At 42.5% G+C, this 15,140-nt stretch overlaps 1 protein-coding gene across 2 annotated transcripts in view; it reads right to left on the minus strand.

The window, feature by feature from the left end:
• Positions 1-476: 476 nt before the first annotated feature.
• Positions 477-15,140, minus strand: part of LOC110969280 (prolyl 4-hydroxylase subunit alpha-1-like) — a 31,340-nt gene continuing 16,676 nt past the window's right edge. For both annotated transcript variants that reach the window (XM_051939852.1, XM_051939851.1), the window contains exons 10-15: positions 14,142-14,241; positions 6,238-6,291; positions 5,723-5,788; positions 5,578-5,646; positions 5,275-5,371; positions 477-4,918 (exon numbers count right to left, since the gene is read on the minus strand). In XM_051939852.1, the coding sequence (XP_051795812.1) occupies positions 4,848-4,918; positions 5,275-5,371; positions 5,578-5,646; positions 5,723-5,788; positions 6,238-6,291; positions 14,142-14,241 (457 nt within the window). In that variant the 3' untranslated portion in view covers positions 477-4,847. The remainder of the gene's footprint in view (positions 4,919-5,274; positions 5,372-5,577; positions 5,647-5,722; positions 5,789-6,237; positions 6,292-14,141; positions 14,242-15,140) is intronic.

The raw sequence follows: 15,140 nt of genomic DNA on the forward strand, positions 1-15,140 counted from the left end.
CAGAGAGAGAGAGTTTAGACTCCATTTTAAAACAGAAAAGAGCCGATTTTCTCTCTTCTGGGTGAAAAATCTGGAACTGCGACACAAAGACGATTCAAATCTGAACTCTGGTTGTTGCTGCAGAGTCCAGTCATGTTAGTGTTCTGGGAATTTCTCTGTTTTCACCCTAAAAAACCAACATGTGGAGCCAATTTAAGGTTCAACATCTCCACAAATCAAACCAGTGCAGATCCAGGGACTGAATGGATCATGAGGAGGACAAATCTTTACATCGATCACCTTCAACATGGAAATAAAGTGCAGAATTCTCCTTTTTACTTCCAGAAAGTTCTTTTTGGAGTGTGTGGAAGCATTCCTGGATCCTACTAAAACTAGTCTTTGACTCAAACAAATGGTTCAAAATAACCAAAACTTGAACAAACTGAATCAAAAACGTCCAAAATAAGAGAAAGAAGCAGAAGTTTGGGGTCAATTGGTGTCATTTCAGAGAACAGAGTTTATTTATTGGTTGTTTGGGATCTAAAACTCACTTCTGTGGGCTGAATTTGGAGATTTTCATGTTTTCAGACCTGAGAATTTTTGGGTTTTCCCTCTCAAAAAACACCTGATCAGCGATTTAAATGGTTGAATATCTCCAGAAATGAAACTCCTACAGCCATGAAACTTGGTGAGAACTCAGAATAGTTTCATCAGAACGACTGAATGGATCCAACAGACGATGAATTTATTCATTAGTGAACTTTAGAAATGGAACTAAGTGTAAAATGTTCAGTGCAGTGCCTCCAAAAAGTGGATCCATATTTCTACTAAACTCCAGTCTTTGGTCGGCATTTCTCCAACTTTTAAGGCTCTAGCATCAGTAGAATCTGATCTGTGGAAAGTTTGACCAGAGAAGGTTAAAGATTTTAGATATTTAGAATTAAAATCTGTGTAAAATGACTGAAAAAATATCCAAAATGAGTCTAAATTGATTCAAATTGTGTCCAAAATAAGATGAAAATTGACTTGCAATCTGGTCAGAATGACTCAGAAATTACAAAAATTACTCAAAATATGTCCAAAATGATTAAAAATGTGTCCAAAGTCAAAGACTGTCCTAAGTGACTTGAAATTTGCCTAGAATGCCTCAGAACTGTCCTGAATGACAATAATTAACTAGTCCTTGAAAATGGAAAAAAGAGCTGAACATTCAACCCACGCTGGTTTAGTTATGCATGTTTTCTCACATGATTTACATGGTATTTCATAAATGATGTTGCATTCATTGTCCGGTTCTATTCTGTCTTTGGGATGGACTAGGTGGTTTCTAGGTGGTTTTACTGCTGTGGTAATGCTGTGTTTCTTCATTATGAGTGGTATGGGTTCTGTGTCCCTCTGATATATGGAACGGTGATTAGGTTTTTAATTTTATTGTCCGGTTTTTGTGAATGTTTTGTTTTTGGCTTGTTGTTTACCTTTGCTTAAGGTCCATATCGGACATTAACAGTATGTGAGTGTGTTCTGATGTGTGTTTCCTCCTTCTGTCTTTCTTTATCATCAGTTATGATGCTGGTCCGTTCTAACAGTGTTCTAACTACTGGTAGTCTGTTCTAACAGTGTTCTAACTGGTAGTTTGTGTTCTGTGGGATGTTCTGATGTCCAGAGGAGGTTCTGGTCTGTGTGTGTGGGTTTCCTGTAAACTGTTATTTTGATGCTGCCATGTTCTTTATGATGTATGTTTAAGTCCAGAAAAGAAACGGTCCGTTGTATTTCCTCTTCGTGTGTGAATTGTATGTTTCCCGTGTCGTCCATGTTGTTCAGTTGATCAGTGAGTTCTTGTGTGTCCAGATTTTATTATTTCCAGGATGCCATCAACGTACCGTTTCCAGAATGTGGGTCTGCAGTGTGTGGATGGTTTAGTTTCCAGCTCCTCCATGAAAAAGTTGCTCTTTATTACAGATAGTGGATCTCCCATTGTAAACCTTGCTTCTGACTGTAGATTTTCCTTTAAACTGAAAATAGGTGGAGTAATGTGATGATGTCGTTTACTGTGAGGTGTGTGTTGTTTCAGTGTCCTGTCCTTCATGAGTCCTTCCTGTACGACGTGTGATGTGACGTCTACGGGGGTTTTAGTGAATAATGAAACTACGTCATGTCATGAGGATCTCGTCTTCTTCTCCTGTGATATTGTTGAGTTCTTGTCCAGTTGTGAGTTCTTGTAGTGGTGTTGTGTTGTACCAAGGAGGGGTTTGATGATTTCTATCAGAGCTTTTGAGAGGTAAGTGACTGATCCGATGCTGTCCACTACAGGGCGCAGCGCTGTGTCTTTTTCATGTATTTTTGGTGTTCCGTATATCCGAGGGATAACGTTGGCTGTGGGTATGAGGTGGTTTATGCTTCCTGGGTTATTTTATGGGATTCTACTAGGGGTTTCAACAGAGGTTTTAATGTCCTTTTCTTTTGTTCTGTGAGGTCTTTGAGTATTATGTATGTGTTCCTTTCATCTAGCATGTTGGTAGCTGTTTTTCGTATGTGTCCGTGCCCATGATGACAGATTCTGACAGATCTGTCAGAACGGTCACCTGATAAAAAGGACACGTCAGCACATGCCAGATGATGCTCTGAAGAAGACAGCAGATGCAGTTGAAACATGTCAGCTAGGTAAAACCATCCTTTCTTTACTGATTGAAAAGCAATGTTATCCTATTATAATAAATGACATCATTCAACTGATGTGTTCAAGTTTGACCAGAGAGTTTTTAGATCTTTAGACTAAATCTTGATGTTGAATCAGAACCTAATGTTGATGGGGGTCTACAGTGAAACCTTAAAATGGTTTCTCTGAGGGTAGCAACTCGAAAAGTCTCCAGTCTGAAAACATGAAACTCTCAAAATTCAGCTGAAACTTAAACATGATTCAAACCTGCAGCACAAACTCTGGTTTGCCTCAAGAAAGAAAGTGGATGGAGTCTCTGCTGAGGCTCCCAGGTATTAAAGACTTCAATCAGGAGTAAATTATCAACCATAAGTTGATCGATTCTGGCAGCTTTAAGACATTATTGGAGCCTCGAGGTTTAGTTTTCTGTCTAAACACGTCAACACGAACAAGAAGTTTAAAAAAACAGAGAATAAATTAGCAGATAATGAAAATAAAACTTGACCAAAGCGATGACCTGCAGCGAAGCGTTAAAGGAGTGAAACAGTAACAGAAGGCACCGATCAGACATCCCAGCGATTTACATCTAAAATGTCAAGAACAAAGAAACTCTATGAGAACAAACCAGAAGTAAAATCTAGGAGCTTCAGTGGAAATCAACTAGACATCTCTGGTAGACGAACCTACCTCCAGAACCTACCAGAGGTATATAGCTGGTTTCTGCTGAAGCCAACCTAATTGTTATGACCTTGTTGACTGAGAATCATAACAATCCAGTATACTCTGAAGTCATTTTTTTAGAAGGTGTCAGTCATTCTGGACGACTCTGGAGTCATTTTTTAGAAGGTGTCAGTCATTCTGGACAACTCTGGAGTCATTTTTTATTTAGAAGATATCTGTCATTCTGGACGACTCTGGAGTCATTTTTTAGAAGGTGTCAGTCATTCTGGCCGACTCTGGAGCAGGGGCGAAAGTAAGCCGGAACAGTCCGGAACTGCGTACCAGCAAAAGATCTGGTGGCGGAACACAGTTCCAGGAAAAGATCCAGTGGCGGTATGCCGCTCTTCCACTGGTATCTATGGGTACGCCGCCCGGCTACCTGCTATCGACCGGAGTTCACTCAGCAGTACGTGAGTGGCGCATGCGTGTCTACTTCCGTAACACAGCGATTGTTATGGCCAGTAGCAGCCAATACCAAATAGGTGCGCTTGATTTATTGCACTGGGACATTTTCCACAACTAGTCAATAGACGTCAATAAGCGCCGCTTGCGCCGGGACGGGGCAAGCAGTAAATTACACCTGAAATTCCACATGTTCTTGTGATTGGCTGAAAAACTTTCAACAGGATTTACAACGGTTAGCATCGACCGACATAATGGTAATAGTTCCGGCAAGAATTTAAAACTACTTTCACCCTTGCTCTGGAGTAATTTTTGAGAAATCTTTCAGTCATTTTTGATGACTTTGGAGTCATTTTTGAGAAGAACCTCCAGAACCTAAAAGAGATGTCCAGTTGGTTTCTACTGAAACTAACAGGATTGTTATGACTGAGAATCTACACAGATGTCATTAAAATTAGAGCGCTTTTTGTAATTTCTTGCGTGAATCTTCATTTATCTTTGGCTGGTTGGGAGAAAACCTTGAAGGCGTCTTCTTCTTTGTTATCTTGTTCATTAAGCTGTTGAACTGGATCTTTATGTTGGGGACTAAAAGCTGCTTAATACATTTAAATCAGTGAATATCTGTGATGTTTTGCTCTCAGTCACACCAAACTCAACATTTTCTTGTCTGCTCACTTTTATGTGACTAACCTGGAGACTGAAGACATCATTAATGAAATCAGCTCAGATATAATGTCAGATATTCCTGTTTTTAAGATGTTAAACGGACAGAAAGAGCTCTAGAGCAGCTGGTTTCCCTGAAGAAGCTTAATTTAATGTGTTTTCTGCTTGTTGTTGCAACAGATCGGAATAAAACGCTCTAATTTTACTCCCTGAATCCATTCTTTCTGCAGCGTTCTTTGTTCCCGACATGAAAATCTGGATGGGATGTGCAGACGTCTGAATATTGGCAAAATAAACCCGATAAAGGCGGTGATTTCCATGAATCCCAACTAAACAAACACACCCTAACACACAGCCCAGGTAAAAATAAACATGTAGATAATGTGCAGTGACACTCAGCAGCTTGGAGGAAGACGAAGGTCGGTGGTCAGTCGGTCTCCTGGAGGCCACAGCGTCGCCTGAACTCCTGCCCTCGCTCATGGATCCATTTGTTGGAAACTGCAGAGAAAAAAACAGCTCAGAGTGATTTTAAAATCCAACTTGAGGTCAGTTTACAGTCAGAACTGACTAAAGACTTAATGCAGATCCAACGACATAAAAACACCTCAAAGTTCTAACATGAATTAATAAAGGATTTTAACAGCAGATGGAATCATTCTGCTGAAAATGATGTGGACTCAGGTTTAAACATGAAAACAATCAGGAGATAAAAGGATTTAAAGCACTTTAATTTATTTACCATCAGAAACTTTCATTCAGGCGTTCTGGACACAAAAACTCTCTGCAGGACGATGAACTTCCTCTGGTTTATGGTTTCGGTTGTGTATTTGTATGTTTCCTTGAGATGAACTCACCCCACTTGTTCCCGACCAGAACCGGACAGGCGGCGTGTCGGGTCCGATAGTCTCCTTCTCCACTGGGATACAGATTGTACCAGAACACGGCTGTCCCCTGGAGGAACAGTCACATGATACGTCAAAGTCACGTCATGTCCAAGTCACATGACACCTCAGAGTCATGTGACTCAAACAGGAGCAGGTTCCTGTTGGTCCACTGTGAGGTTCCCTTTAATGATAATAAACTAAGTTTGCATTTTAGTTTATCAGGATCAGAAGTTCAGAAGTTAAACTAATAATAGTAGAGATAATCAGTTTCACCTTTTTGGGCCAGACAGCGGCTCCGACGTCGGTGAAGACGGTGGCGCCCCCTGCTGGCACGTCGCTCATCTAAAGAACGAACAAACGCTCAGTCAGAGTTTAATCCAGACGAACCGAACTGAAACTAAAACGGAGGATCACTGACGTAAAGCAGCCAGGTGGCGATCCGGTTCCCTGTTCCTAACTCCTCAAAAGCATCTGGCTCATCTTTCTGCAAAACACAGAATCATTTTAAACATGTTTATCATAAAACATCAAAAAGTCAGTGGACACCTGCACACATTCTGAAGAAAACTAAAGCTAATACAGAAAAACATTGATATTTTGAATGTGCTTTATAGCCTCTATCTTATAAGAATGATGTGATTCCATGTTTGAGTTTTTATCCATCCCACTATTGTTAACAGTAAAATTAATGTAATTTACAATTTAATATTGTGTATAACTGTTTTTCAAAAGAAGCTGAAACTCACTGGAGCAAAAAATATTAACCTGTTCTTATAAAATCATCAATAAAAGTCGATAAATATTGACTTAAATTCACTGTTTTTCTAGTACTTTAACACATTTTATTGGACAGATTTACCCTTTTTGTTTTTTTTTCTGCGGATAATTATCGAAGTTTCTTGAAAAAAAATGAGACAATTAAGTTTTATTTACCCGTCCAAAGTCGAAGTGAGGTTCATACTGACCTCCGACACCGTAGTTAGCAACCTGCATTAAACACAATAATATCAATACTTTCATTTCAATATACTTTATTGGTCAGATGACAACATTAATAAAGCATCGAAGACGGCGCAATTAAAAACATCCAAAGAAGCAAAGTTTCATTTATTCAGTGGAAAACAAAAATTAAGCAATATTTAAATTAGAAAATCCATCCATTTTCATCTGTTTGTCCGTGGTCGGGTCATGGAGGCAGCAGATGAAGTAGGTCATTCCAGATTTTTCTGGGATATCCGAGGCGTTCCCAGGCCAGATGAGATATATAATCCCTCCAGAGGGTTCTGGGTCTACCTTGGGGTCTCCTCCCAGGTGGACATGTTCAGAAAACCTTCAAAGGGAGTCTCCCTGGAGGATCTGAATCAGATGTCCAAACCACCTCCACTGGTTCCTTTAGAGGTGAAGGATCAGCAGCTCTACTCTGAGCTCCCTCCAGATGTCTGATCTTCTGCTCCTATCTCTAAGGCTGAGCCCAGACACCCTACAGAGGAACGCTTGTATCCATGATCTCACTCTTTGGGTCACTACCCAGAGCTCATGACCATAGGTGAGGGTTGGAACGTAGATGGATGGTAAACCGAGATCTTCTCCTTGAGGCTCAGCTCCCTCTTCACCACAATACAACGCCTTCATTACTGCTGACACTGCAACAATCCTCCTGTCCATCTCTAGCTCCATTTTCCATCACTTGTGAACAAGATCCTGAGATACTTGAACTCCGTCGCTTGGGGCAGAAACTCCCCCAACCCAGAGGGAACAATCCACTGGTATCCATCAGAGAACCATGACCTTGGAAGTTCTGATCCACATCTCCACTGAGTCACACTCGGCTGCAAAACGCTTCAGTGCTGCTGAAGGTCTGAGGAACCAACAGAACCACATCATCTGCAAAAAGCAGAGATCCTGAGGTCCCCAAACCAGACACCCTCCTCAACCCAGCTGATCCTTGAGATCCATGAAGACCACAAACAGGATCAGAGACAATGGACAGCCCTGGAGGAGTCCAACACCCACTGGAAACATGTCTGACTTTGTGCCGAGTACACACGTGGACAAAATTGTTGGTACCCCTCAGTTAAAGAAGGAAAAACCCACAATTCTCACTGAAATCACTTGAAACTCACAAAAGTAACAATAAATAAAAATTTATTGAAAATTAAATAATCAAAAACAGCCATTACTTTTGAATTGTTGATTAACATAATTATTTAAAAAAACAAACTAATGAAACAGGCCTGGACAAAAATGATGGTACCTCTATAAAAGATTGAAAACTATTTGACCAGAGTGACATGATTAACTCAGGTGTGTCATTTAATTGACATCACAGGTGTTTCCAAACTCATAATCAGTCAGTCTGCCTATTTAAAGGGAGACAAGTAGTCACCCTGCTGTTTGGTGAAAAGGTGTGTACCACACTGAACATGGACAACAGAAAGCGAAGGAGAGAATTGTCCCAGGACATCCGAAAAAAAATTATAGACAAACATCTTAAAGGTAAAGGCTATAAGACCATCTCTAAACAGCTTGAAGTTCCTGTGACAACAGTGGCTCATATTATTCAGAAGTTCAAGACCCACGGGACAGTAGCCTTATTATTATTCATCTTTAATAGATGAGAACAAGAACAACCCTAGGTTTCTCTTTAGCACTGTAGCCAGGCTGACAAAGAGTCAGAGCTCTGTTGAACCTTGTATTCCTTTAGCTTTAACCAGTAACAACTTCATGAGCTTCTTTACACATAAAATAGTTCTGATTAGAGATAAAATTAATCTGGCCCTTCCTACAAATGTCACAGATGCTTTTGAATTGGCTGTTAGACCTGATGAATCTTTAGAATTCTTCACTCCTATATGTCTCTCTGAACTAATTTCAACAGTTTCTACATCCAAACCATCAACATGTCTTTTAGATCCTATCCCAACTAGACTCTTCAAGGAGATTTTACCTTTAATTAATTCTTCAATGTTAGATCTGATTAATCTCTCTCTAGTAACAGGCTATGTACCACAGGCTTTTAAGGTTGCTGTCATCAAACCTTTGCTTAAAAAGCCCACTTTAGATCCAGATGTGTTAGCTAACTATAGACCAATATCCAACCTACCATTTCTCTCTAAAATTCTGGAAAGAACAGTTGCAAATCAATTATGTGAACACTTACAAAGGAATAATTTGTTTGAAATGTTTCAGTCAGGCTTCAGAGTGCATCATAGCACAGAAACAGCTCTAGTGAAAGTTACTAATGACCTTCTCATAGCATCAGATAATGGACTAGTCTCTATACTTGTTTTGTTAGATCTTAGTGCAGCGTTTGACACAATCGACCACAACATTTTATTACAGCGTCTAGAACATTCAATTGGCATTAAAGGGACAGCACTGGACTGGTTTAAATCCTACTTATCAGATAGGTTCCAGTTTGTGCATGTCAACAATAACTCTTCTGAGCATACTAAAGTTAATCATGGAGTTCCTCAGGGTTCTGTCTTAGGACCGATACTTTTCACATTATACATGCTTCCTTTAGGCAATATTATTAGGAAGCATTGTATTAACTTCCATTGTTATGCAGATGACACACAATTGTATTTATCTATGAAGCCAGATGAAACTGATCAGTTAGCTAGACTGCAAGATTGTCTTAAGGACATTAAAACCTGGATGACTTTTAACTTCCTACTGCTAAATTCAGACAAAACTGAAGTCATTGTTTTTGGCCCCAAACATCTTAGAAACTCGCTTTCAAAGCAAATAGTTACTCTGGATGGCATCACATTGGCCTCCAGTACTACTGTGAGGAATCTTGGAGTTATTTTTGACCAGGACATGTCCTTTAACTCACACATAAAGCAAGTCTGTAGGACTTCCTTTTTTCACCTGCGTAATATTGTAAAAATCAGGAACATTCTGTCTCAGAGTGATGCAGAAAAATTAGTTCATGCTTTTGTTACTTCCAGGCTTGACTATTGCAATTCCTTATTATCGGGTTGTCCAAATAGCTCTCTCAAACATCTACAGTTGATCCAAAACGCTGCTGCGAGAGTACTGACAGGAGTTAGCAAAAGAGATCATATTTCCCCTATACTTGCTTCTCTTCACTGGCTTCCTGTTAAATCCAGAATAGAATTTAAAATCCTTCTTCTGACATATAAAGCTCTTAATAACCAATCTCCATCATATCTTAAAGATCTGATAGTACCTTATTATCCTAGTAGAACTCTTCGCTCTCAAGCTGCAGGCTTACTTGTTGTTCCTAGAATTTCTAAAAGTAGAATGGGAGGCAGAGCCTTCAGTTATCAGCGCCTCTCCTGTGGAACCTGCTCCCAGTTTGGGTTCTGGAGGCAGACACCCTCTCTATTTTTAAGACCAGGCTTAAAACGTTCCTTTTTGACAAATCTTATAGTTGGGGCTGACTGGGTGACCCACAGGGGTTCGGCTTGTGTCTTCATTTGCACAGCTGACTCCTTCTTGGACGTCCCTTCGTTCCGCCTCTAGTCATGCTGCTATAGGCCTTGGCTGCTGGGGGACTTTTCTTGACGCACTGAGCCCTTCTCTATCTACCTTTACATTTAATATGTATACCGTTATTGCAGTACATTCACTCTGTTTCCCCCTGTGCTATTTCTCCGAGTGTCCCTGGTCCCAGAGCTGGATGCTTCAGATCTGCGGTTGATGTTCCACCAGCTGGTCCAGTCTCCACCATGTCCACTGTGGGATGCTGCTGCTGACCTTCCTCCAGCCCTCTGCTTCCAACTCCCTTTTTCCACCAGTCAACTCTGCATTGCCTTCACTATACTGTTATGCTAACTTACATACTGTTTGAATTTTACTGCTAGCTATATATGGAGTATGTTTAATGTCAGAGCCGTACATCATAAGAGTAAATTATGAGTCAGTTTTCAATGTTAGCTTATACTTTGTCTGTGTCACATATCCTGTCATGCATGTATCCAAATGTGTGTTGTGTTTTCCTTGCTTTCCCACCCCTCCCTCTTCTCCCATCCCTCCCCCTTGCCCTCTTCTGTCCTTCTCAACCCGCCCGGCCAGCAGGCAGATGGGTCCCCCCTATATAGAGCCGGGTTCTGCTCGAGGTTTCTTCCCTGTTAAAAGGGTGTTTTTCCTTGCCACTGTCGCCTTTGGGCTTGCTCTGGGGGTCAGGCATTTGGGTTCTGTAAAGCGTCTTGAGACGAGTTGACTGTAATTGACGCTATATAAATAAAATTGAATTGAATTGAATTGAATAGCCAACCTCCCTGGACGTGGCCGCAAGAGGAAAATTGATGACAAATTGAAGAGACGGATCGTTGGAATTGTATCCAAAGAGCCCAGAGCAACCTCCAAAGAAATTAAAGGTGAACTCCAAGGCCAAGGTACATCAGTGTCAGATCGCACCATTCGTCGTTGTTTGAGCCAAAGTGGACTTCATGGGAGACGACCAAGGAGGACACCACTGCTGAAAAAAACTCATAAAAAAGCCAGACTGGAATTTGCAAAAATGCATGTTGACAAGCCACAAAGCTTCTGGGAGAATGTCCTTTGGACAGATGAGACCAAACTGGAGCTTTTTGGTAAGGCACATCAACTCTATGTTCATAGACTCAAAAACCAAGCATACGAAGAAAAGAACACTGACCCTACGGTGAAACATGGAGGAGGCTCAGTAATGTTTTGGGGCTGCTTTGCTGCATCTGGCACAGGGTGTCTTGAAAGTGTGCAAGGTACGATGAAATCTGAAGACTATCAAGGCATTCTGGAGAGAAATGTGCTGCCTAGTGTCAGAAAGCTTGGTCTCAGTCGCAGGTCATGGGTCTTCCAACAGGACAACGATCCAAAACACACAGCCAAAAACACCCAAGAATGGCTGAGAGAAAAGCGTTGGACTATTCTAAAGTGGCCTTCTATGAGCCCAGATCTGAATCCCATTGAACATATGTGGAAGGAGCTGAAACATGCCATTTGGAGAAGACACCCATCAAACCTGAGACAACTGGAGCTGTTTGCTCATGAGGAGTGGGCCAAAATACCTGTTGACAGCTGCAGAACGCTCATTGACAAATACAGAAATCGTTTAATTGCAGTGATTGCCTCAAAAGGTTGTGCAACAAAATATTAAGTTATGGGTACCATCATTTTTGTCCAGCCCTATTTCATTAGTTTGTTTTTTTTAAATAATTATGTTAATCAACAATTCAAAAGTGATGGCTGATTTTGATTATTTAATTTTCAATAAATGTTTATTTATTGTTACTTTTGTGAGTTTCAAGTGATTTCAGTGAGAATTGTGGGTTTTTCCTTCTTTAACTGAGGGGTACCAACAATTTTGTCCACGTGTGTATGTGGACACAGCTGTCACTTTGCCTGTACGGGGACCGAATGGCTCATATGAACAAGCCCGGTCCCTCAGTACTCCTCAGGGGACACGGTCGTAGGCCTTCTTCAGATTCACAAAACACACGTCAACTAGCACATCAAATTCCCATGACCCATGGGCAGCTCCGCAAGAGTAAAGATCTGATCCACCGTTTCTCGTCCAGGACGGAATCCGCATTGCTTCTCCTGAATCCAAGGTTCGACAATCTGTTGCGGAGCCTGCCGTTCAGCACTCTACAGTAAACTTTCCTGGGGAAACTGAGAAGTGTGATACCCCAGTAGTTGGAACACACTCTCCGGTCCCTCTTCTTGAAGATGTGGGCCACCATCCCGGTCTGCCACTCCACAGGTACTGTACCCGATGCCCATATTGTAGAGACGTGCCAGCCAAGACAGTCCAACAATGTCCAGAGCCTTCAGCATCTCAGGGAGGATCTTGTCTACACATTGCACCTTGCCACCAAGGAGCTTCTTAACTACTTCAGCAACCTCTGCCACGGATATAGACAAAGATTCCATCGAGTCTTCAGGCTCTGCCTCCTCTACAGAGGACATGTTTACTGGATTCAGGAGTTCTTCAAAGTGTTCTTTCTACCGCCCAACAATGTCTCAACAACAATTCTCCTCCCCGACTGAACACAGCCTGAGCAAAGCCCTGCCTCCTTTTCCTGAGGTGTCGAACGGTTTGTCAGAACTTCCTCGAGGCCAACCAAAAGTCTTTCTCCATAGTGCCTTCAAACTCCTCCCACACCCGAGTTATATCTTCCACAACTGTCACCCTTTTGGCCAACCGGTACCTGTCAGGTGCTTCAGGAGACCCTTGGCCAGTCCAGCTGGAAAAGCCTCCTTCATCAGCCTGACAGCTTCCCTCACCGCTAGTGTCTGCCAGCGGGTTTTTGGGTTCCCACTGCGACAGGCACCAGTGATTTTCAGGCCACATCTCCTAACAGCTGCTTCTGCAATGGAGGCTTTGAACATGAACCACTCAGACTCCATGTCATCAACCTCCACTGGGTAGCAGGAGAAACTCTTCTGGAAGTGGGAGTTGAAAACCCCATGAACAGGGTCCTCCTCTAGACATTCCCAGTTCACCCTCACTACATGTTTGGGTTTACCAGGTCTGTCCAGCAGTCTTCCATCAGATCCAACTCACCACCAGGTGGAGATCAGTTGACAGCTCTACTCCTCTCTTGAGTGTCTGAGACATACAGATGCAGGTCTGATGACACAACTATGAAATCAATCATCAACTTTTGGCCTAAGTTGCTGTGATACCAGGTACACTTATGAGCAACCTTATGCTCCAATGTGGTGTTTGCTGTGGTTGATCTATGACTAGCACAAGAGTCCAATAACTAAACATCACTCGGGTTCAGATCAGGCCGTTCCTCCCAATCGTCCCCCTCCAGGTTTCTTCGTCATTGCCCATGTGAGTGTTGAAATCCACCAGGAGAACCATGGAGTCCCCAGGTAGTACCTTTTCCAGGACACCACCCAGAGACTCCAAGAAGGCTGAATACTGTGAACTGCTGTTCGGTGCATAAGACCAGACAACAGTCAGAGTTTTCCCTCTGCAACACAAAGTCGCAGAGAGGTGACCCTCTCGTTCTCCGGGGAGAACTCCAACAAAGCAGTTCTCAGCCGGGGGCTTGTGAGTATCTCCACACCCGCCTGGCACCTCTCACTCTGGGCAACTCCAGAAAAGGAGAGAGTCCAACCCCTCTCCAGGATTCTGGTCCCAGAACCCTTGCTGTGTGTGGAGGTGAGCCCAACGATATCTAGCCAGTATCGCTCCACCTCCAGCACCAGCTCAGGTTCCTTCCTCACCAGTGAGGTGACGTTCCACATCCCCACAGCTAGTCCACACCACCAGGGGGCGGTGCGCCAAGACGCCCACTCCTGACTACTGCCCGGTGGGCATAGCACCCGACCCCGATTTCCAGCCCTGCAGGTGGTGGGCCTACTGGATGGTGGCCCCGTGTTACTTCTTCAGGCTGTGTCCCACCGAGCCCCACGGGACCCCAAGGCTCGGCCACCAGATGTGCTCTGACCTCACTCCCCAGGGCTGGCTCCAGGGGAGGCCCCAGTATCCCTAACCTAGGCAAGGTGGTGGCTTCTCCTTTTTGTGCTATCATCAGGGTTTTCTGAATCCCTCTTTGTCTGGTTTCTCACCCAGGACCAATTTGTCTCGGGAGACCCTACCAGAGGCTAATGCCCCAGATGTCATAGCTCCCAGGATCACAGAGACATTCAAATCCCTCCACTGTGATAAGGTGGAGATTTGACGGGTGGTTTCTAAAATCATTGTTAATATATCCACAATGCAACCACCAAAGTTCAGGCGTGACAAGAGGATTTTAATCATCTTTCTGAATAATTATCAGCCTGTAAGCCACAAACAAGTGCAGTTAGAAATTTACACTGTTTAACGATTAATTAAAGAACTTCCAAGCTCAGGTGAGATTTACCTGCAGGTCCTCGGCTGTGGTGACATCCAGGCCGGTGATGTCTTCGATCCTCTGGTTGATTTTATCCACCACTGGATGTTCATACGCTCCGAGCCAGGCGCTGATAGGACAGAAAAGAAACCGACTCAAACTGAGGTTAGAAACCAGAAAACAGCAGCAGGACAAACAGAAACCAGATGAGGAAGGTTAGAAAGAGAAGGAAGTGGTTTAACTTTTATGTTTAGTCTAAGAGGTAAACTAGCTTCATGATGCAGCTATTTAATGGTGGGAATTAGTCTCAAAGGGACAAACATGTTGTGTATAAAAATATTTACATGTTTGTGATGACGTTTTAACGGTAACTTTGTATCTTCCCAACATCTGTGGGAAACGTCTCTTTAGTATTTATTTATTTATGTTCAGGCTTTGAAACCATTTATATGCTGGTGAAATGTTCGGAAGGTATGAAGGAAAGAGCCCAGATTTGCTATGACCACAGACTGTATATAAAGTTGGACCCCATGAAGAAACAACAACTAGATCGCCCCCTGTTGGCTGGCCAACAATAATCACCTTTTTTTGAGAGCTAAAAAATGCTAAATGTACAACTAGCATACGAAGAGTGAAACTAATTAAACGGCCTCTACATAGTGTGCGATTATAAAAATTTATAAGTTCCCAGCTTGCTTCACTGTACGACATGAATCCAATCATTTTTGGGCAAGACGTGAAGTTTGCTCGGTGCAGATTGCATGATGAAAACGCAGCTCAATCGCACTGGTCGTCGTAAATTTGCAAGAATCAAACATCATAAGCGCCGCCCATCCATGAAAAATAAACAACCGAAGTGTAAACGGAGTGCCTACAATCACAGGGAAACTAGCCAAACATGAACGGAGTCCTCGCCTTAGTGACATTTACATGTTTAGAGAGAAATCCCAAAAAAAGGAGAAGGAGGAGAACATGGACGGTGTCGTGGCTTGGAAAGAGAGGCCAATTTGGGATGCCAATTTTCCAAAG

This window comes from Acanthochromis polyacanthus, chromosome 19 (genome assembly GCF_021347895.1).
Source record: "Acanthochromis polyacanthus isolate Apoly-LR-REF ecotype Palm Island chromosome 19, KAUST_Apoly_ChrSc, whole genome shotgun sequence".
Classification (NCBI taxonomy): Eukaryota; Metazoa; Chordata; class Actinopteri; family Pomacentridae; genus Acanthochromis; species Acanthochromis polyacanthus.